Genomic DNA, 23,942 nt, shown 5'->3' on the forward strand with positions numbered 1-23,942 from the left:
CTGTCCTTCTCTCAGAGCTGTGTTGAACTTGGGAAACGAGCTCCGACTCCGATCAGAGAGAAGGAAGTGACTCTTTGTATGAAATGTCAGGAACCGTTCAACTCCATCACCAAGAGACGTCACCACTGCAAAGCCTGTGGACACGTGAGTCCATCCCCACTGTGTACACCTCACAGTACATGTAGTACTTTATACTGTCCTACCTCAGAGGTAAACATAAACATCCTGTTTGTTGACTCCAGGTGGTTTGTGGGAAGTGCTCAGAGTTCCGAGCTCGTCTCTCCTACGATAATAACCGGACTAACAGAGTCTGCATCGACTGCTACGTGATGCTGGTCGGGATGTCTCCTTCACCGGCGACGCTGAGCAGCAGCAACCAGAGGAGACGCTCCATCCTGGAGGTACGTGTGACATCACTGTGACATCACTGTGAGGTCAATACGCTCTGATATCACTGATACTACAGATATTAGCATCCCTAATGTTCTGGTTATCTCTTCTTCTGTCCCTCGTTGCCACAGAAACAGGCCTCCCTGGCAGCAGAGCACAGTGTGATCTGTAGTTTCCTCCACCACATGGAGAAAGGAAGTGGGCGGGGCTGGCAGAAGGCCTGGTTCGTCATCCCGGAGAACGAGCCGCTGGTGCTCTACATCTACGGAGCTCCACAGGTATCTACAGGAGGTTTGATCAGACTGTATTGGTCTCTGTGTTACCCACGATGCACTCTGATCAGACTGTATTGGTCTCTGTGTTACCCACGATGCACTCTGATCAGACTGTATTGGTCTCTGTGTTACCCACGATGCACTCTGATCAGACTGTATTGGTCTCTGTGTTACCCACGATGCACTCTGATCAGACTGTATTGGTCTCTGTGTTACCCATGATGCACTCTGATCAGACTGTATTGATCTCCACTAGGACGTGAAGGCGCAGCGCAGCGTTCCTCTGATTGGCTTCGAGGTCTCTCTTCCTGAGTCATGTGACCGGCTGGAGCGACGCCATGCCTTCAAGATCTCCCAGAGTCACCTGACCCTGTACTTCAGCGCTGAGGGGGAGGAGCTTCAGCGGCGGTGGATAGACGTCCTGCTGAGGGCCGGGAGGGGGGAGGAGCCTCAGGTCCACCGGCCAATTGTGGAGAGTCTGGAGGAGGAGGGGGAGGAGGGGGAGGAGCTGGCTGAAGCGGAGGGGGAGAACAGGTGATCCTATTGGACGAGGAAGGATGACGAGGATGAAGATCCGTCTCTATTGGAAACATGACACAACCAGTACACAGATGTTCAAACACACACACACACACACACACACACACTGCATGATTCCTCCTCACTGTCAGACACAAGATGGCGTCTCCCTCTTCTTCAAACATGAGAACCACTGTTTTTTTTTCTCCCCTGAGTTTGGTTTTAAACACTACAGTACCCATAATCCCCAGCTGCTGTTGCTATGGAGACACCTCCACAACAACCATCAGCAGTAAGAAGCTCTCTGATTGGAAGTTTCCTGGAACATGAAGCTTGCTGTGATGAACATCTCAGCCTCGCACTCTGATTGGACGGTTAGGGACCTCACGGTTTACGTCCAACGCCGACGTTCACATGCAGGAAGAAGGACGTCCAACACGTGCGTCAGCTACCCAACACGATCAACAACAACAACAGAGTCTTCCTGCTTTTAAAAGAAAAAGTTTTTGGTTTCCTAGAAACAGGAAGTAGATCTCAACAGTCGGAGGAAACAGGAGAATAAAAAGACAGACGTGTCCTCTTTAAATGCACTTAGAAGACATTTTAATGTTTCACATTTACCCCGAAGAAGAAACTTTTAAAATTTTGACCTCCAAACCTGCCACTCAAAGCACCTGTCTGGAGGGAAACTACATTTCCCAGCAGCCTCTGCTCCTTTAGTACCAGACTTCTCTGCTGGAGAAGTCTGGTACTGCAGGTTTTTATAAAGTCCCTGAGGTGGTTTATTTACTTATCATTAATATATTTATTTCTTTTAATGTCCGTGTTTTAGTTTTTATTTCACAAAAACAAGTTTTTGACTTGAAAAATACAAATTTAAATAAAATTCCCCTCTCGTCTCGTCTCAAAAAGTCAAAATATAATTTGAAACCTTGAATCCTATTTGAAACACAAAGTCAACTTTATGATTTAATTAAATTATTTTTGTTCGTTCTGAACATCTAACCAACGTTTGCTTGTTTTTATGGTTAAAAAAGTCACAAAGAAACGATATGTATGTGATGATGATGATGATGAAGACACTGACTACGTTTACATGAACAACATATTCTGATCTTTCCCTTATTTAAAAACTTGTCCTTTAAACATCGTCCTCGTTCGTCTGGAGGACAGACGGAGACTGGAGAAAGGACAGAATTCTCCTGAACCCTGAATGACGTCCCATCATTCATCTGAAGACACTCCTGTTGGGGATCAGACCTGATCCGATGTTTACATGAGATCAAATATTGGTATTTATGTAAACGTAGTCACCTGATCAACTGATCAGTCGATTAATGGACTGACATTAATCGACACACCTGCGATGAACGATGGTTTCATATCTCGGTAAACTGAACGTCTTCGGTCCAACGAGACCTTTGAAGACGTCTCTTTGAACTCTGTTGGACAACGAGAGACGTATTTTTATTCATCAGACGACTAACTGATTGATTGGGAAGAAAAATGAACTAAGATAAAAAATGAGGACTCTGATGATGGCATGATGAAGGATCAAGAAGGTTTTGTTTTTTTGGACTTCGATGTAAAAAGTTTGAAGAGGATTTTTTTTAAGCCAGACTGAGACTTGAAGAGGATCCAGGATCCAGACTGGACTGTAAAGGGGGTCAGATGGATTCTCTCTGTTTCAATGAATCCAGAGATTAGACGGAGCCCAAAAGAAAAGACTCGTTCTTATCTCTTCTGGTGGTCCAGTGTTTCTCGTCTCTATGAACAGCTTTTGGACAAAGTGTTTTGATAGTGAACAGATTATTGATATTATTATTATTATTGTTATTATCCTGATGATGAACTGATGTCTCCGTGTTTATGAGTCCGGGTCGTGTTTGATGTTCGCTTGATGCAAGAAGAAAACAAAGAGTAAATAGATTTTGTAAATATATAATTTATTCTCCCGTGACCTCCTCGGTCATGTGACTAAAGTAAAGGTTAAAGGTTAACGCTCGCTATCCCTCCAACACAGCCAGAGCCAATCAGACTGTTTGTGTTTCGGCTGCGGCCATCTTGGCTCCACAGTTTAGATTGACGGCTAACAGGGTGAAGCTTAAAGGAACAAATCCTCTTGTTCTCGTTGTGCTAAGCTAGGCTATCAGTTCCCCCCTGTCTCCAGTTTTTGTGCTAAGCTAAGCTAGCAGTTTCCCCCAGTCTCCAGTCTTTGTGCTAAGCCAAGCTAGCAGTTTTCCCTGGCTTTCAGCCTTGGTGCTATGCTAAGATAGCAGTTTTCCCCTGCTTCCAGCCTCTGTGCTATGTTAAGTTCACATTTTAACTTACTCCAGTCTTTGTGCTAAGCTAGGCTAGCCACGTCCTGAACAAACAGAGATGAAACTCTAACATGGTGCTCAGTCTGGTCGTGGCTCTGGTTGTCACCGTGTACCTTCAGTGTGTGCTAAGCTAAGCTAAGCTAAAGTGTAAAGACTCTAGTGGTGTGTTGACCTCCCTCACTGGGAATGGAAGGAAATGGCCAGTAACTCCGCCTTATAGTTCCCATCATCACCAGTTGTCTCGATGTGGTGGAAAACATTTTAAATTTCAATCTGAGTGACTTCTGTTGAGCAGTATTTTTTTTCAGACCGGTTCTAACTAGTCTGGACTGGTTCTTGCTGGTTCTGACCAGTGTGTGTATGATACAGTTGATTGTGTTGTATCAGTGTGCACTTTCTCTTCATGTGCCAAAGCACGTTTTTCAAAACTATACAGTATTCCGTATACAGAGGTAGTGAAGTTGTTGGCTAATATATCAGATTATGTTTTAGTATTTCTTGTTGTTACTTTGGGCTGGAAACCAGTTTAAGCCAGTTACAGTCTCTTAAACTAGTTTAAACCGGTTATAGCCAGAGATGAACATGAGATTATTACACAAATTACTTTTATTAAGTGAATGCTCCTGTGTTTAAACAGATGTGAGTGCCCGCTAATGCAAGCTAACTCTAGCTCGGAGGATAGCTCTCCTGATGACTCACAAACCACACTAAATAATAAATATGATATAATTGAAAATCCCGTTAGGGATAATGTGACACTTGCTGTGTTGATAAAGCATCCAAACATTAATGAGCACGTACGCTAAACATCCACGAGTGACCTGTGGATGTCACTTGTGTGTAAGCTTGTTAGCAATGTGCTAATCCAACGGAGCTTTTATGTGAAGACAAAGCTAATGTTAGCTAAACAGCTCGTCAGCTTGCTAACAACTTCTCTTTAAGTTATTGTGAGGATTCAGATATATCAGAAAGATGCTAGGAGCTAGCGGCTACAGGTCTAGCTAGCCAGGATCATTACAACATGTGAATCAAACTTCACCAATGCTATCTCGACACTACAGATGTGCGTGACTTTGTCTTCATGAGTGAATCTTGATCGTAGCGATAGCTTTGAGATGAATGAACTTTAAATGTGATCTCTTTTCTACTCTGATGAGCATTTAAGCTTTTTATAATATAAAGTCCTGTTGTATTTTTAATACTTTATGACTTTATGTGGAAAGACTCTGGTTCGTCTCTAGTTATAACCGCCTGTCAGCAGAACCAGTGAATGCCCAATTTAACCAGTTACATCAAGTTTTAATTGGTTTATTTACAGCCAGTTAGAACCGCTTAGAACCAGATAGAACCGGTTCTAACTGGTTCTGTTCTGTGTATTTTGCCTTACACTTTTATTGAACCTTTCTTGTGCCAAATCAGACGACTCGATGGCTGTCGGTGGTTTTGTATTTATTTGTATTTTAATCCAAAGTGTTATTTTTGTTTGTGTTTTTTTTTTTTTACCTCCTGATACTGATCCTGATCTCATCTTGATCCGATCCTGATCCTGATGTTGATCTGATCTTGATGTTGATCTGATCTGATCCTGATCCGATCCTGATCTGATCTTGATCCGATCCTGATCTAATCTTGATCTGATCCTGATCTGATCCTGATTCTTATCTCAGTGGTTTCTGATTCTCCTCATCAGACGGGCACGGTGTTCTGGACTATTATGGGCTGCTGTTACCTTGGAGACCTCCACAGAGATGAAGCTAAACATGGAACAAATATAAATAATCTGAGCTCTTTATAACTAACGAACACGAACAATTCTCAGAGCCGGTCAAAATAATCCTCAGCGGGTGTCGTCGGCCATCTTTGTGTTTACTGAGGCGCTAACCGGCGCTACGCTCCGATAGATTTACTTGATTAAATCCAAAATGGCTGAAATGACGACTAATATTTTACGTCTGTTCCTCCGCACCAGGAGACGGGAGGACAGTGGTCATCAGTAACGTTTAGCTGTAGCAGCTAGCAGCTAGCACACTGTGATGTCTTCAGTTCCTGGTGAAGACGCTGCACCTTTAACAGGCAATCGAAGGAGGACTGGCTGTGACGTCATTTACCAACACCAACAGCATCTCTGTCTCCGGGTGTAACAGCAGCGTGGTGGTGTGTTGTTCTTCCTGTTGTAGAGGTATCTTGTTATTATCGATTATTGAGGATTGATTGATTGGTTTATTGATTGATTGATTGATTGCTTGGTTGATTGGTTGCAGGTTATTGGTTAGTGGCCGGCCACTGCCTTCCATCCTGTTTCCCATGATGCCCTCCTGTGAGAAAATACATATGTTAAATGAAATAAAAACATAAAAACTGAACGCTGGAGGTACTACTGCTACTGCTGCACTTGTCACAGCCCGGTTCAGAGACTGAGACAAAACAAGGGAGACAACGAGCTGGCTGCTAAAAAGAAGCAATTTTATTTTTAACAACAGCAACACAAGTTAAATGGTAGTCAAACATAAACAGATGTAGTTGTTTTAGGCCAGTGCCACCAAGGCTCTTCCTCCCAGAAAGACCGGCTGCCAACTGGAGAGGGTATTTAAAGGCAGAGCCACACCGGCACAGGTGAGGCTCATCCAGCAGACGAGCCTCCGATCAGCACCTGTAACAAATTAAACACACAGGGCACCTAGTGTATGACAGGAGGAGGAGGGTCGTCACACACTACTTTACTACTAGTTGTACGGCTTTCAAGGATTGGATCATTTATTGTCTTTATGAATCATAACCAAGCAGCTGAAGTTCATTCATGCTTCACAAGAAACAGTAGTTTATTCCTGTCAAGCATTTTTCAACTAAATATTACATTTTTCTAAATTCAATTTACATTTATTGATACAACATTTTACCAAAAAACAAACCGAATGTCAATAAATGATTGTCATACTGTAGAATCTATATTTAATATATTGATAGCTAAATGAACTATACGTTCTAAATACTAGTAAGTAAGTACATTTTACTCAAGTACTGAACTTAAGAACAACTTTGAGGTACTTTACTCGAGTATTACCATGTTCTACTACATCTCAGAATAAATATTGTACTTTTTACTGCACTACAGTTACTTTTAGTAAAATAATTCAGTTCAACCAGCCACGACTTTATTTACCTCTGAATGCATCAGTAATAATCATTTAATAAATATCATCTCAGGACAGTTAGCTGATACTATTTGTTTACTTTTGAAATGTGTAATAGTTTAATGTGTTTTAACAATATATTATTATCATTATTATAACAATTATCATAATTATTATCTTTGAAACAAACTTTTTAATGAATGTGTCTTTGACGTCACCCCGTGCTGATGAAACACGCGGTAATAACCTTATAAACAGTCTTTAATGACGCCCCGCCCCCTCTGGCCCTCTGATTGGACAGCTCTCCTGTCACTCTGAGCTCTGCCGATCACCGACGTCACGTCGGATTTCCCCGCCAATGTCACTTCCCGTAAGAGAACACAAACAAACAAGATGGCGGCTCTTAGCAGCAGCAGCTCATTGGTTGTCAGCGAACGGAGCCACAGTCCTATTGGCCGGTGGTGAGCAGATCAGCAGCTGATTGGTCCGGAGGAGATTGGTCCAGGCGCTTAGCCCCGCCCCCTGAAGGAGAGACACAGAAACAGAAGAAGTAGAAAACACCACACGACACACAAGACACTTTCATAACTTTATTACACATTTAATACCTTCAATTATATTTAATGTAGACTTATCATTACTATTATTAAATACATTTAAAATCTTAATGAAACACAAAACCATTAAATATATAAAATATGTTATTTTGAGTAAAGCTTTCTGTTCATACAACAATAAACGATAAATAACTCTTTATTCACTTTATTATCATTTTATAAGATATCGTTTTTAAAAGTTTTTAAAAACGATATCTTATCAAATATCTGACATAATAAAAACAAGTTTGATTCAATTTAATTATGGCTTAATAAACATGTATTTACTTCCCTGTGAAATCTACATTTTATTTTATTTTGAAGGTATTTATAGTATAAATTATATTTAAATGATGAATTCAAACATATAATGACCATATTACTGTAGTGTTTCTAGTCTTTACGTCACTGAGCTGTCTGATCTGTGTGACGTATGTCTGCTCACACGCTGCCTGTCTGCCTGCCTGTCTGTCGCTCAGAGGACCACTTCTCTCTCTTTAAATGACAAACACGTCGCTGGGACACTTTGATACCGCGGTGGCTGCTGGGAGTGTTTTTGATAAAGAAATAAAGTCTCTGGAGTCATGTCGGCGGTCAGCTCGGACCAGAACCGGACCCAGATCGGAGCCGACCCGGAGCCGCAGGAGGCCGGGATCCTGCAGCCGCAGACCGTGTTCGTGCTCCTGGACTCGGCTGAGAATCTGAACGTGGTCCGGTGAGTCCGGAGCGTCTGCTAAATGAGCCAGACTCCATTCAGAGACGTGTGTTTAACTGGCGGAAGGACGCGTGTAGATGATGTTTATCAGATGTGTGGAGTCTGCTGGAGACATCTAAAGGTTTCACCGAGCCGAGCCGAGCCCAACATGTTCCCTTCATCCCGTCTACATTACGTCAGAGTCTTTGATTACATTAGCTAACGTTACAAAAGTTCGTCAATGTTTATTTGATCGATGAACTCTGTTCTTAAGATCACTTAAATCTGAAACCTGTTAAAGTAAAATAACTTTATTTTAAATGTCAAACTTCATTTGACCTCTCTCTCACACACACACACACACACACACACACGCACACACACACACACACACACACACACACACGTGAGCAGTGAGACAGAAAGCAGAAGTAAAGTTGCGTTCAATGTCTCAGTACAGTGTTGCGTTCAATGTCTCAGTACAGTGTTGCGTGTGTCAGTACAGTGTTGCGTTCAATGTCTCAGTACAGTGTTGCTTTCAATGTCTCAGTACAGTGTTGCGTTGAATGTCTCAGTACAGTGTTGCGTTGAATGTGTCAGCACAGTGTTGCGTTCAATGTCTCAGTACAGTGTTGCATTCAATGTGTCAGTACAGTGTTGCGTTCAATGTCTCAATACAGTGTTGCGTTCAATGTCTCAGTACAGTGTTGCGTTCAGTGTTGCGTTCAATGTCTCAGTAGTGTTGCGTTCAATGTCTCAGTAGTGTTGCGTTCAATGTCTCAGTACAGTGTTGCGTTCAATGTGTCAGTACAGTGTTGCGTTCAATGTGTCAGTACAGTGTTGCGTTCAATGTCTCAGTACAGTGTTGCGTTCAATGTCTCAGTAGTGTTGCGTTCAATGTCTCAGTACAGTGTTGCGTTCAATGTCTCAGTACAGTGTTGCGTTTAATGTCTCAGTAGTGTTGCGTTCAATGTCTCAGTAGTGTTGCGTTCAATGTCTCAGTACAGTGTTGCGTTCAATGTCTCAGTACAGTGTTGCGTTCAATGTCTCAGTACAGTGTTGCGTTCAATGTCTCAGTAGTGTTGCATTCAATGTGTCAGTACAGTGTTGCGTTCAATGTGTCAGTACAGTGTTGCGTTCAATGTGTCAGTACAGTGTTGCGTTCAATGTCTCAGTACAGTGTTGCGTTCAATGTCTCAGTACAGTGTTGCATCAATGTCTCAGTAGTGTTGCATTCAATGTCTCAGTACAGTGTTGCGTTCAATGTCTCAGTACAGTGTTGCGTTCAATGTGTCAGTACAGTGTTGCGTTCATTGTCTCAGTACAGTGTTGCGTTCAATGTCTCAGTACAGTGTTGCGTTCAATGTCTCAGCACAGTGTTGCGTTCAATGTCTCAGTACAGTGTTGCGTTCAATGTGTCAGTACAGTGTTGCGTTCAATGTCTCAGTACAGTGTTGCGTTCAATGTCTCAGTACAGTATTGCGTTCAATGTGTCAGTACAGTGTTGCGTTCAATGTCTCAGTACAGTGTTGCGTTCAATGTGTCAGTACAGTGTTGCGTTCATTGTCTCAGTACAGTGTTGCGTTCAATGTCTCAGTACAGTGTTACGTTCAATGTCTCAGTACAGTGTTGCGTTCAATGTCTCAGTACAGTATTGCGTTCAATGTGTCAGTACAGTGTTGCGTTCAATGTCTCAGTACAGTGTTGCGTTCAATGTGTCAGTACAGTATTGCGTTCAATGTGTCAGTACAGTGTTGCGTTCAATGTCTCAGTACAGTGTTGCGTTCAATGTCTCAGTACAGTGTTGCGTTCAATGTCTCAGTAGTGTTGCGTTCAATGTCTCAGTAGTGTTGCGTTCAATGTCTCAGTACAGTGTTGCGTTCAATGTGTCAGTACAGTGTTGCGTTCAATGTGTCAGTACAGTGTTGCGTTCAATGTCTCAGTACAGTGTTGCGTTCAATGTCTCAGTACAGTGTTGCGTTCAATGTCTCAGTACAGTGTTGCGTTCAATGTGTCAGCACAGTGTTGCGTTCAGTGTCTCAGTACAGTGTTGCGTTCAATGTCTCAGCACAGTGTTGCGTTCAATGTGTCAGTACAGTGTTGCGTTCAATGTCTCAGTACAGTGTTGCGTTCAATGTGTCAGTACAGTGTTGCGTTCAATGTCTCAGTACAGTGTTGCGTTCAATGTCTCAGTACAGTGTTACGTTCAATGTCTCAGTACAGTGTTGCGTTCAATGTCTCAGTACAGTATTGCGTTCAATGTGTCAGTACAGTGTTGCGTTCAATGTCTCAGTACAGTGTTGCGTTCAATGTCTCAGTACAGTATTGCGTTCAATGTGTCAGTACAGTGTTGCGTTCAATGTGTCAGTACAGTGTTGCATTCAATGTCTCAGTACAGTGTTGCGTTCAATGTCTCAGTCGTGTTGCGTTCAATGTCTCAGTAGTGTTGCGTTCAATGTCTCAGTACAGTGTTGCGTTCAATGTCTCAGTACAGTGTTGCGTTCAATGTCTCAGTACAGTGTTGCGTTCAATGTGTCAGTACAGTGTTGCGTTCAATGTCTCAGTACAGTGTTGCGTTCAATGTCTCAGTACAGTGTTGCGTTCAATGTCTCAGTACAGTGTTGCGTTCAATGTGTCAGCACAGTGTTGCGTTCAGTGTCTCAGTACAGTGTTGCGTTCAATGTCTCAGCACAGTGTTGCGTTCAATGTCTCAGTACAGTGTTGCGTTCAATGTCTCAGTACAGTGTTGCGTTCAATGTGTCAGTAGTGTTGCGTTCAATGTGTCAGTACAGTGTTGCGTTCAATGTGTCAGTACAGTGTTGCGTTCAATGTGTCAGTACAGTGTTGCGTTCAATGTCTCAGTACAGTTTTGCGTTCAATGTGTCAGTACAGTGTTGCGTTCATTGTCTCAGTACAGTGTTGCGTTCAATGTCTCAGTACAGTGTTGCGTTCAATGTCTCAGTACAGTGTTGCGTTCAATGTCCTAGTTAGGGCCCGAGCAACCGATGAAGTCGGGCCTTGAGGACTCTATTGAAAGTGGTTTATTGTGACCCTGAACTCACCAGAGTTTAAATGGTGAAACCTTTGATATTTTAGGTCTCATGCTTGAGTTTGACATTGGCTCTCTAGCGCCTCCTAGAAGTTGGACCGGCGGCCCCTCTCACCCAGTTTGTCCAATTTACTTGAAATTCGACACACACGTCTAACTCTGCCTACTCTCAAAAAAAGCCAATCAGACCCCAAAGCTCCGCTTACAAGCTGGGTCTGATTGGTACCAAATATGCTGTCATCATAAGTTATCAAAGCTTTAAGTTTGATGGAATGGCATCATTGTGTTCAATGTCTCACTCCTTCACTCCCTCACTCCTTTACTACTTCACTCCCTCACTCCTTGACACCTTCACTCACTCCTTGACTCTCTCACCCCTTCACTCCCTCACTCCCTCCTTTTTTATTTTATTTTATTTATATTTTATTTTTTAATTTTTTATTGAAAGACAAGAGACAATACAGAGACATAACAACAAGAGGATGACAAGAACAGTGGGATAAAAGCCAGCAAACATCCTATAGTCAGTTGTGTATGTGTGTGTGTATATGAGCGTATGAGCGTGTGTGTGTGTGTGTGTGTGTGAGCGTATGAGCGTGTGTGTGTGTGTGTGTGTGAGTGTGTGTGTGTGTGTGTATATGAGCGTATGTGTGTGTGTGTGTGTGTGTATGAGCGTATGAGCGTGTGTGTGTGTGAGCATGAGCGTGTGTGAGTGTGTGTGTGTGTGTGTGTGTGTGTGTATGAGCGTGTGTGTGTGAGCGTGTGTGTGTGTCCTTGAGCCTTTTGAGATGGGGAAAAAAAAATGTATAATTAAAAAACAACAAAAAAAAAAACAGGTTAGTATGTGTGCATATGGATGTTCATGTATGCATGTACGTGGGTTTCAATTCGTTGTCAGGCAAGAAAAACAGCAAAACAAAAACAATAATAATAGTAATAAATACATAAAAATATATGTATTTATACTTATACAAATTTTAATATTAATGGGATGGGTGGTGTCACATTTGCAGAAACATAGTGAGGGATGACCAGGTGGAGCGGTGTTCTGTTGTATTGTATATGATGGACGAGGTTAGATTTCCATTGAAATATACTCTATCATTAAGTTTCTCCAGTGTGTGATATGTGTGTTATTCCTTGATTTCCAGTTCATGAGGATAGTTTTCTTGGCGATAGTTAGGGCCACGAGGAGTAATCGGCGGTTTGTTTTACTCAGTTGTATTGTTCTTGTCTGTACTTGTGTTCTTGTATGTACTTGTGTTCTTGTCTGTACTTGTGGACTTGTGTTCTCGTGGACTTGTGTTCTTGTATGTACTTGTGTTCTTGTCTGTACTTGTGTTCTTGTATGTTCTCGTGGACTTGTGTTCTTGTCTGTACTTGTGTTCTCGTGGACTTGTGTTCTTGTATGTACTTGTGTTCTTGTATGTACTTGTGGACTTGTGTTCTCGTGGACTTGTGTTCTTGTATGTACTTGTGGACTTGTGTTCTTGTCTGTACTTGTGTTCTTGTCTGTTCTTGTATGTACTTGTGGACTTGTGTTCTTGTCTGTACTTGTATGTTCTCGTGGACTTGTGTTCTTGTCTGTACTTGTGGACTTGTGGACTTGTGTTCTTGTCTATACTTGTGTTCTTGTCTGTACTTGTGGACTTGTGTTCTCGTGGACTTGTGTTCTTGTATGTACTTGTGTTCTTGTATGTTCTCGTGGACTTGTGTTCTTGTCTGTACTTGTGGACTTGTGTTCTTGTATGTACTTGTGGACTTGTGTTCTCGTGGACTTGTGTTCTTGTATGTACTTGTGTTCTCGCGGACTTGTGTACTTGTGTTCTTGTATGTTCTCGTGGACTTGTGTTCTTGTCTGTACTTGTGGACTTGTGTTCTCGTGGACTTGTGTTCTTGTCTGTACTTCTGTTCTTGTCTGTACTTGTGTTCTTGTGTGTTCTCGTGGACTTGTGTTCTTGTCTGTACTTGTGGACTTGTGGACTTGTGTTCTTGTATGTACTTGTGTTCTTGTCTGTACTTGTGTTCTTGTATGTTCTCGTGGACTTGTGTTCTTGTCTGTACTTGTGTTCTTGTGGACTTGTGTTCTTGTCTGTACTTGTGGACTTGTGTTCTTGTCTGTACTTGTGTTCTCGTGGACTTGTGTTCTTGTATGTACTTGTGTTCTCGTGGACTTGTGGACTTGTGTTCTCGTGGACTTGTGTTCTTGTATGTACTTGTGTTCTTGTCTGTACTTGTATGTTCTCGTGGACTTGTGTTCTTGTCTGTACTTGTGGACTTGTGTTCTCGTGGACTTGTGTTCTTGTCTGTACTTGTGTTCTTGTCTGTACTTGTGTTCTTGTATGTTCTCGTGGACTTGTGTTCTTGTCTGTACTTGTGGACTTGTGTTCTCGTGGACTTGTGTTCTTGTATGTACTTGTGTTCTTGTCTGTACTTGTGTTCTTGTATGTTCTCGTGGACTTGTGTTCTTGTCTGTACTTGTGGACTTGTGTTCTTGTTTGTACTTGTGGACTTGTGTTCTCGTGGACTTGTGTTCTTGTATGTACTTGTGTTCTCGCGGACTTGTGTACTTGTGTTCTTGTATGTTCTCGTGGACTTGTGTTCTTGTCTGTACTTGTGGACTTGTGTTCTCGTGGACTTGTGTTCTTGTCTGTACTTCTGTTCTTGTCTGTACTTGTGTTCTTGTGTGTTCTCGTGGACTTGTGTTCTTGTCTGTACTTGTGGACTTGTGGACTTGTGTTCTTGTATGTACTTGTGTTCTTGTCTGTACTTGTGTTCTTGTATGTTCTCGTGGACTTGTGTTCTTGTCTGTACTTGTGTTCTTGTGGACTTGTGTTCTTGTCTGTACTTGTGGACTTGTGTTCTTGTCTGTACTTGTGTTCTCGTGGACTTGTGTTCTTGTATGTACTTGTGTTCTCGTGGACTTGTGGACTTGTGTTCTCGTGGACTTGTGTTCTTGTATGTACTTGTGTTCTTGTCTGTTCTTGTATGTACTTGTGTTCTCGTGGACTTGTGTTCTTGTCTGTACTTGTATGTTCTCGTGGACTTGTGTTCTTGTCTGTACTTGTGGACTTGTGTTCTCGTGGACTTGTGTTCTTGTCTGTACTTGTGTTCTTGTCTGTACTTGTGTTCTTGTATGTTCTCGTGGACTTGTGTTCTTGTATGTACTTGTGTTCTTGTCTGTACTTGTGTTCTTGTATGTTCTCGTGGACTTGTGTTCTTGTCTGTACTTGTGGACTTGTGTTCTTGTATGTACTTGTGTTCTTGTGGACTTGTGTTCTCGTGGACTTGTGTTCTTGTATGTACTTGTGTTCTTGTCTGTACTTGTGTTCTTGTATGTTCTCGTGGACTTGTGTTCTTGTCTGTACTTGTGTTCTCGTGGACTTGTGTTCTTGTCTGTACTTGTGTTCTCGTGGACTTGTGTTCTTGTATGTACTTGTGTTCTGGTGGACTTGTGGACTTGTGTTCTCGTGGACTTGTGGACTTGTGTTCTTGTATGTACTTGTGTTCTCGCGGACTTGTGTACTTGTGTTCTTGTCTGTACTTGTGTTCTTGTCTGTACTTGTGGACTTGTGTTCTTGTCTGTTCTTGTCTGTACTTGTGAACTTGTGTTCTTGTCTGTACTTGTGTTTCTCGTGGACTTGTGAAACGTCATCAGACTCAGCCCAAGTACTGTTCCAATTCAAAGTTCGCATCGAGCCAAGCACGGTCCAAATGCCCGGATGTAGCTCCGCCCATTTTACCGGGGATGCATCGGAGGTGACTTGTCTGTACTTGGGACAGCCAAATATCCCAGAATGCATTTTGCACCAGCAACAGGAAACAATGGCGGAGGAGAAATCACACAACTGGAAGTTGAAACTTTCTAAATACTACTGTCAGCCAGTCTTTGTGACGGTATTGACGTCTCTGTAGCGTTTTCCTCGTCGGCAAAGAGTACAGCAATCCGGATCTGATCCATATAGATATATACATTGTATATATAATATAATACACTTATATCATGTTTTATTTTAAGTGAAAACTAAAACAGCAGGGTTGTCATATTTAGTTTGATTGTAAAAATACTTTACAGTAAAAAGACGGATTAAACTCATGAGACCAGCTGAGGTGGTGATGTCATCAAGTACGCTGCTGTTCCAGTTGCAGAATGACTGTACTTGTGTCCTCCTGTCCTCCAAAAGTACACAAGTCCTTACTTGTGAACTTTGGTATTGAGAAAGTTCTCTCTCTCTGTCTCCCTCTCTGTCTCCCTGTCTCTCTGCCTGTCTGTCTCTCTGTCTGTCTCTCTGTCTGTCTCTCTGCCTGTCTGTCTCCCTGTCTTTCTGTCTCCCTGTCTTTCTCTCTGTCTCTCTGCCTGTCTGTCTCCCTGTCTCTCTCTCTGTCTGTCTCTCTCTCTGTCTCTCTGCCTGTCTGTCTCCCTGTCTCTCTGTCTGTCTCTCTCCCTGTCTCCCTGTCTCTCTGTATCCCTGTCTGTCTCTCTCATTGTCTATCTGTCTGTCTCCCTGTCTGTCTCCCTGTCTGTCTCTCTCACTGTCTCCCTGTCTCTCTGTCTGTCTCTCTCCCTGTCTCTCTGTCTCCCTGCCTGTCTGTCTCTCTGTCTGTCTCTCTCCCTGTCTCTCTGTATCCCTGTCTGTCTCTCTCTCTGTCTCCCTGTCTGTCTCTCTGTCTGTCTCTCTCCCTGTCTCTCTCTCTGTCTGTCTCTCTCACTGTCTCCCTGTCTCTCTGTCTGTCTCTCTCCCTGTCGCTCTGTCTCCCTGTCTCTCTGTCTGTCTCTCTCCCTGTCTCTCTCTCTGTCTGTCTCTCTCACTGTCTCCCTGTCTCTCTGTCTGTCTCTCTCCCTGTCGCTCTGTATCCCTGTCTCTCTGTCTGTCTGTCTGTCTCTCTGTCTCCCTGTCTCTCTACCTGTCTCCCTGTCTGTCTCTCTACCTGTCTGTCTCTCTGTCTGTCTGTCTCTCTACCTGTCTCCCTGTCTGTCTCTCTGCCTGTCTGTCTCTCTACCTGTCTCCCTGTCTGTCTCTCAGGGTGGAGTCTGGAATCGTCGCTGACATCGAGGTCGACAGCTTGTTGCCGTCTGACTGTGACACGTTTTACCAGATCAAGAGTCAACCAATCAGGTAACAGCCTGACCTCTGACCTCCTGCTTATGTTTAATATGATATTATATTGTATTATATATTATATAATATTACATTATATCATGTATTCATACTTCATATTATATTGATTCTCTGTACTAAATCAAGTCATGTGATGATGTCACAGACTTCATTAACAGTAAATTCTCTCTTTAGTGCTTCAACAGCTTCATCATGTTCCTCCTCACTGCCCTCCAGGTAACACTAGTACACACTAGTACACAAACGTATACACTAGTAAACACTAGTACACACTAGTACACACAACGGCACAACTAATTTACCTCTCTCTTCCTCTCCTCCTTTCCTTTCTTCCTCTACTTTCCTCCTCCTTTCCTTTATTTTCCTCTACTTCTCCTCCTCTTCTCCTTTCCTCTCCTCCTCCTCCTCCTCCTGCAGGGTTTTGATGCGTCAGGATCTGATGCGTCAGCAGGCTCTGGAGGAGGAGCAGAAGGAGGTGCAGCAGCAGCTGCTCCTTCGCCCGACAGACTCCTCCTCCCCCATCTCTGTCTCTGTGTCTTCCTCATGCAGACCTCCTGCTCAGGTCCCTGTGGATGTGCTAAAGGTACGAGAAGGAGGAGGAGGAGGAGGAGGAGGAGGAGGAGAAATGAGTGAAGATGTTTCCTGATGACTGAAGTGTTAGAAATCATAACTTACTATAAGTACATTTATCTCTACTGACTTTAAATCACTGGATCCTACATTTCCCAGAATGCAGCTGTGGTTAACATGTTCCCCTTGTGTCTCTCAGGTGCAGACTCACCTGGAGAATCCCACCAGGTATCACATCCAGCAGGCTCAGAGGCAGCAGGTGCGTCGGTATCTCTCCACTGCAAAGACAGCCAATCAGAATGCAGCTCGACCGTCACCAAGCCACTCCCCCCACCTGGGCCCCGCCCCCAAACTACAGCCTGTAGACTTCTTCAGAAAAACAGAGGTAGTTATATATTTAATAAGTCGGGGAAAAATGAATAACGTAATACAGGTGTATCTTGTTTACGTGCTAAGCTAGGCTAAATGCTAGCAGAGTTCTGGTGAGGAAGGCGGGGCTATACTTTCCTAATATGGATACTCCTCCTGGTTTAAAATGGTGAAGGTAAACCTCTGTGTGTCATTCTGCTGTCTGATCCCATCTGTGATTGGTTAATTTAGATGGAAGATACAGTCATCGATGACATCATCAGCCTGGAATCGAGCCTGAACGACGAGTTTCTGACGCTGATTGAATCCGGACTACAGCTCGCCAACACGGTGAGAATATATATACAGGAAACATGCAGAAAACATACGGGAAACATACATGAAACATGCAGAAAACATACGGGAAAACTACATGAAACCTACATGAAACATACAAGAAACATGCGGAAAACATACATGAAACATACATGAAACATACAAGAAACATGCAGAAAACATACGGGAAACATACAGGAAAGAATACATGAAACATGCAGAAAACATACGGGAAACATACAGGAAACATACAAGAAACATGCAGAAAAGATACGGGAAACATACATGAAACATACGGGAAACATACATGAAACATACAGGAAATATATGGGAAACATACATGAAACATACGGGAACCATACGGGAAACATACATGAAACATACGGGAAACATACGGGAAACATACATGAAACATACGGGAAACATACGGGAAACATACATGAAACATACAGGAAACATACATGAAACATGCAGAAAACATACATGAAACATACAGGAAACATACAGGAAAAATACGGAAAATATACAGGAAGCATACAGAAAATATACAGGAAACATACGGAAACATACAGGAAATGAAAATATACAGGAAACATAGAGGAAACATACGGGAAATATACATGAAACATACAGAAAATATACAGGAAAGGTAATATAATGTTAATAAATTAGTAATGTTAAGATATTAGTAATAATCTTAATGTATTAATAATAACATTAATCGTGTTAATGTATTAGTAATGGTGCTGGGCAACGATTAAAATATTTAATCGCAATTAATCGCATGGATTTTTTGCGATTAATCTCATTGTTATGGCAAAGCTCAATAATGAATTCAAAAGTAGTGTATTGCGCACTTTTATTTTAAAAGTACTGCTGTATGAACAAAAGGGCAATAACATTTGGTTCACGAGATGCAGGTAGCATGTTTTATACTTAATGTGAATATAATTCATACTTTGTTGGCATCTTATTCTGAAAACCGGATGTTCGTCTGAAGAAACCGGATGTTGTCTCACGTTAATCTTTCCTCTAACTTTCAAAGTCCTTCGCTCGCTCCCGATCTGTGCCGTTTAAATGCGTTTACCGTGAATGTCAGCATATAGGTGCACTAACATGTAAGTGTCTGCTGAGTTGACCACGGAGATCTGAGTGTCTGCTGACTTTACCGCAGCGATGTCCAGTAGTCTCCAGGGAGAGCAACAGCTGGTGCAGCTTCTCTCTTTATTTCTGCCCCCCCCTCGACCAGAAGCGGAAGTCGTCTTTTCTCTACGGCAACCCTGAAGGGACATATCATCTCCAATACAAAACGATAAACATGAGACAGTCTGTTACAATAATAATAAATTAAAAATACTTACCTGGTTTTTTTTGTTGTTTTTTAATTATTATTATTATTATTTTTTATTTTTTTCCCATCTCAAAAGGCTCAAGGACACACACACACACACACACACACACACACACACACACATACATACACAACTGACTATAGGATGTTTGCTGGCTTTTATCACACTGTTCTTGTCATCCTCTTGTTGTTATGTATATGTATTGTCTCTTGTCTTTCAATAAAAAATTAAAAAATAATAATAATAATAAATTTTAAAAATGCGCGATAAAATAACTGTCGGCGTTAATTAATTAATGCGTTAACGCGATAATAATGCGTTAACTTGCCCAGCACTAATAATAATAATGTTCATATATTAGTAATAATGTTCATATAATGTTAATGTATTAATAATTTAGGTTTGGACTAAACCAACAGAGTGAAGGTGTTACTTTATAATCGTGAAGTCATTTCTCACTATTTACATTATACTATAGTTACTGTAGTACCTTTACGGTGTGATATTAGTACTTTTACGGTGTGATATTAGTACTTTTACGGTGTGATATTAGTACCTTTACGGTGTGATATTAGTACTTTTACGGTGTGATATTAGTACTTTTACGGTGTGATATTAGTACCTTTACGGTGTGATATTAGTACCTTTACGGTGTGATATTAGTACTTTTACGGTGTGATATTTCCTTGACTTCATTCATCCGTCTGCATTGAATGAAAGGACCCTGAGAACTAAATGTCAGATTACTTGATGCAGGAAAACACTTCAGTTTTCCTGTGTGTGTGTGTGTGTGTGTGTGTGTGTGTGTGTGTGTGTGTGTGTGTGTGTGTGTGTGTGTGTGTGTGTGTGTGTGTGTGTGTGTGTGTGTGTGTGTGTGTGTGTGTGTGTGTGTGTGTGTGTGTGTGTGTGTGTGTGTGTGCTCACTGGGAGGTTTTTCGTTCTTAAAGAGACGTTTCCCCATTTTTCAACAGTCGTCTGAACAGAAAGAGGAAGAGAAGCTGTGTGTGTGTGTGTGTGTGTGTGTTGTGTATATTAACATACACGCTGATGAGTTTGTGAGGAATCAGAGAAGATGAGGATTTTAGTTTTACTGCCGGACCATGAGAAGAGGAGGATTAAAGCGGAGGTAAAGAGCTTTTCTTCTTGTTTCAGGTCACTTTGAGGGTTTCACCTCTGACCTCTGAGCTGCAGACTAAACACACAGTGAAAGTACAGAAGTATTATCAGCAAGGTGTACTTAAAGTATCAGAAGTAAAAGTACTCAGAGAGCAGATTATTATTACCATTTATTATTAGCAGCATTTTGATGTTGTAACTCCAGCCGTCACATTAATAATATCAGATATAGATCTGATGGAGTAGAAGTAGACTTAAAGGGCCACACTGCTGCTGTTCTGATCAACATTAATATATTACAGCTTTCGTTCCTGTCTGAAGTGAAACTGAAGAAAGATAAGACTTCCATACTTAAGCATACTATATATTCATAATACTAAAGGTATGTCTGTTTAAAATAACCATCACACATTCAACTCAGATATGAAACGTCTATAATCAGTAGAAGAACAATAAAGAATTCATGTGAAGTGAAAGTTTTCTGTGGTTTTTGTTTCAGAATTTCTTCATCAGTTTTCTATGACGGAACAATATGATCATATTTTATATTTATATATATATTACATAAACTATATTTGATGCAAATCAATAACATGTATTCTGATTCACAGCTTTAATGAATCTATTCAAATACTGTGCGTGCGTGTCATCCTGCAGCCAATCACAGAGCAGGATGCTGTGACTGTTCTCAGCCTCTGATTGGTCACTTTTCTGTCAGCTGCTGATGCTGTGCTCTGATTGGTCCGTTGCAGATGCCGGTGTCTGGGAACATGCTGGACGTGTACGGAGCGATGGCCACGCCCACCATCGCCGTTAGCAACAGTTGCCCGGCCGACCTGCAGGCCATCAAGAGAGAGGTGAACGGTGAGTGAACCTTACCTCCACCTGATTGGACGGGAAGATTATCATGTCAACTGCTGATTGGCTCAGGCAACTCTTATGTCAGAGCTCTGAAGGTTAGGCCCCTCCCCCGTGTTTCCCTTTTTTTTGTGCTGAAAATGTCTTCTTCAGTTTGATGAGTCGACATCACGACTTCCTGTGAACACACACACACACACACACACGGGTCGTATTTTCCCACATCATCAGTTCCCACTTCCTGTTCAGTCAACATTTACTAAAAAACACTTTCTGCTGTTTCAGCTGAAAAAAAGAGTTTGAAGCTGTGGACGTATTTCATTTCAATTCAGTTCACTTTGTACAGCCAAATATCACAAATCAAAGATTTACCTCAAAATTGGACTCTGACTCATCAAATAACGAACAATTCCGAAAAAAGACCGTTAACAGGAATAAAATGTATCTCAGAGGGATCAGCACAGGATCTCTGTGATCAGAATGAACATCACAATATAATTAGGGCACAGTTGATCCGTAAGATATAAATGATTCATATAACTGGATCAGTAATAGCTGCAGTAGCACTAATAATAGTAGAATAATGATGTCTACTAATTATAACAGCAGTGGATATTATAGGATAACAATGATAATTAAAGCTGCAATGGTAATGTGACTAATAATAATAATGATAGTAGCAGCAGGTGTCAGCAGGACCAGGGTCCAGATAAAACCACGATCCATGAAACCTGTGAGGAGAGAAAACACAAAGACTCTGAGGAAGAAGCAAAGCTAGTCATGTGCGTTAAGAGGAGATGAATTCATACAGAAGGAGAGAGAGAAGAGGAGAGAGGACCTCAGTGTATCCTAGAAGTCCTCCAGCAGTCTAGGCCTGTATCTGAATATCTAGGGGCTGGTCCAAGGCAAACTTGAGCCAGCCCTAACTATACACTTGAACCAGCCCTAACTATAGACCTGAACCAGCCCTCACTATAGACCTGAACCAGCCCTAACTATAGACCTGAACCAGCCCCAACTAGGAACCTGAACCAGCCCTAACTGTAAACCTGAACCAGCCCTAACTATAAACCTGAGCCAGCCCTAACTATAAACCTGAACCAGCCCTAACTATAAACCTGAACCAGCCCTAACTATAAACCTGAACCAGCCCTAACTATAAACCTGAGCCAGCCCTAACTATAAACCTGAGCCAGCCCTAACTATAAACCTGAACCAGCCCTAACTATAAACATGAGCCCGTCCTAACTATAAACACTAATTATAATATGATCTCTTTTCTTAGTTTTTGTTAGTACACAAGCTGCAGCATTCTGAATCAACTGGAGATATTAAAGAAACTTGTTAGAGCAGCCTGATAATAAGGAATTGCAGTAGTCTAAAAGTAACACATTTTCTTTTGTTTTGAAGTTTAGTGAGCTGGTGGGTTTCATCTGGTTTGATCAATAGATATAATTGAGTATCATCTGCATAACAATGGAAGTTTATAGGGTGTTAATATAATATTGCCTGATAATATTGCCTAAAGGAAGCATATGTAAGGTGAATAAGATTGGTCCAAGGACAGAACCTTGTGGAACTCCATGACTAACGTTGGTGTTCATGCAGGATTCATCGTTACATTAGACATCTAAAATAATCAATATTAGTTTTAGTAAACGCTATATTAAGATTATTTTCACCTCTTTACTTTGCTGTCAGACAGCTTTTTCTGAAGTTTTTACCTGTGCTGCCTTCAAAGACATCAAACAATAACTTTACCTCACAGAACACAGGAGTCGGGCAGTTAGTTAATTAGTGTTATTGTGTGACTTTGGTGACTCTAACTCACCCTTTAAAACACCAAAATGTTGTAAAATGTTGTTTGTCTTTTTCTACTCAAATGAAATGTTTCTTAAATGTTTCTGTTGTCGTTGTAGAGGGGGAGACCAAAGCTCTGATTAAAGAGAGACAAAAGAAAGACAACCACAACCTCAGTGAGTACAAAGTATTAATTCACTCAGACCTGCTGTTGGTACTGAGGTCACCACAGAGTTATGAAAAGCTTCAGTCACAATAAAGACGGATTACAATACAAGACTATAGCCCTACATGAGTGTATATATTACAATGTAACGTTATCTGATACAAAGTAATGTTATTTGATACAAAGTGATGTTATTTGATACAAAGTGATGTTATTTGATACAAAGTAATGTTATTTGATACAAAGTGATGTTATTTGATACAAAGTAATGTTATTTGATACAAAGTGACGTTATTTGATACAAAGTAATGTTATTTGATACAAAGTGACGTTATTTGATACAAAGCGACGTTATTTGATACAAAGCGACGTTATTTGATACAAAGTAATGTTATTTGATACAAAGTAATGTTATTTGATACAAAGCAACGTTATTTGATACAAAGTGACGTTATTTGATACAAAGTAATGTTATTTGATACAAAGTGACGTTATTTGATACAAAGTGACGTTATTTGATACAAAGTAACGTTATTTGATACAAAGCAACGTTATTTGATACAAAGTAACGTTATTTGATACAAAGCAACGTTATTTGATACAAAGCGACGTTATTTGATACAAAGTAATGTTATTTGATACAAAGTGACGTTATTTGATACAAAGTAACGTTATTTGATACAAAGTGATGTTATTTGATACAAAGTGACGTTATTTGATACAAAGTGACGTTATTTGATACAAAGTAATGTTATTTGATACAAAGTGACGTTATTTGATACAAAGTGACGTTATTTGATACAAAGTAATGTTATTTGATACAAAGTGACGTTATTTGATACAAAGTAATGTTATTTGATACAAAGTGACGTTATCTAACACAATGTAACGTTATAAAATGTAGTGTTTTAGTGTTTCTCTGGAAATCATGTCTGACTTTGTGTTTCAGTCGAGAGGAGGAGGAGATTCAACATCAACGATCGGATCAAAGAACTCGGAGATCTCATCCCCAAATCCAGCGACCCGTCAGTAAACTGTCCCTCCTCACAGACTAACAATACTTTAGTACTTATACCTCTGTGCAGTATCACAGTACTTCATTCAAACATTCATCACATTACTTCAGGATTCAAATAAAGTCTAAAAAAAGATATACTGTATGTTTATATACATATACACATATATATGTATGTGTATATGTATATACATTACATATATACAAACATATGTATATGTTTTTATTGGGGCTGGGCAAGTTAACGCGTTAACGCATTAATTCATTAACTCCGACAATTATATTC

The 23,942-nt window shown here is 41.1% G+C and overlaps 2 protein-coding genes across 5 annotated transcripts in view; both read left to right on the plus strand.

The window, feature by feature from the left end:
- Positions 1 to 5,868, plus strand: part of fgd1 (FYVE, RhoGEF and PH domain containing 1) — a 42,694-nt gene extending 36,826 nt beyond the window's left edge. For 3 of the 4 annotated variants that reach the window (XM_076076374.1, XM_076076375.1, XM_076076376.1), the window contains 4 exons: positions 16 to 144; positions 243 to 401; positions 522 to 668; positions 922 to 5,868. In XM_076076374.1, coding sequence (XP_075932489.1) covers positions 16 to 144; positions 243 to 401; positions 522 to 668; positions 922 to 1,203 — 717 coding nt within the window. In that variant the 3' untranslated portion in view covers positions 1,204 to 5,868. The remainder of the gene's footprint in view (positions 1 to 15; positions 145 to 242; positions 402 to 521; positions 669 to 921) is intronic. The other variant, XR_012947483.1, reaches the window with a different exon arrangement.
- A 1,809-nt stretch (positions 5,869 to 7,677) lies between these two features.
- tfe3a (transcription factor binding to IGHM enhancer 3a) overlaps positions 7,678 to 23,942 on the plus strand; it is a 19,247-nt gene continuing 2,982 nt past the window's right edge. The window contains exons 1-9 of the mRNA XM_076076377.1: positions 7,678 to 7,947; positions 16,000 to 16,092; positions 16,270 to 16,311; positions 16,513 to 16,678; positions 16,865 to 17,050; positions 17,266 to 17,364; positions 20,570 to 20,681; positions 22,595 to 22,651; positions 23,591 to 23,666. Coding sequence (XP_075932492.1) covers positions 7,817 to 7,947; positions 16,000 to 16,092; positions 16,270 to 16,311; positions 16,513 to 16,678; positions 16,865 to 17,050; positions 17,266 to 17,364; positions 20,570 to 20,681; positions 22,595 to 22,651; positions 23,591 to 23,666 — 962 coding nt within the window. The 5' untranslated portion in view covers positions 7,678 to 7,816. The remainder of the gene's footprint in view (positions 7,948 to 15,999; positions 16,093 to 16,269; positions 16,312 to 16,512; positions 16,679 to 16,864; positions 17,051 to 17,265; positions 17,365 to 20,569; positions 20,682 to 22,594; positions 22,652 to 23,590; positions 23,667 to 23,942) is intronic.

This window comes from Anarhichas minor, unplaced genomic scaffold (genome assembly GCF_050575085.1).
Source record: "Anarhichas minor isolate MPS153535 unplaced genomic scaffold, ASM5057508v1 ptg000056l, whole genome shotgun sequence".
Classification (NCBI taxonomy): domain Eukaryota; kingdom Metazoa; phylum Chordata; class Actinopteri; order Perciformes; family Anarhichadidae; genus Anarhichas; species Anarhichas minor.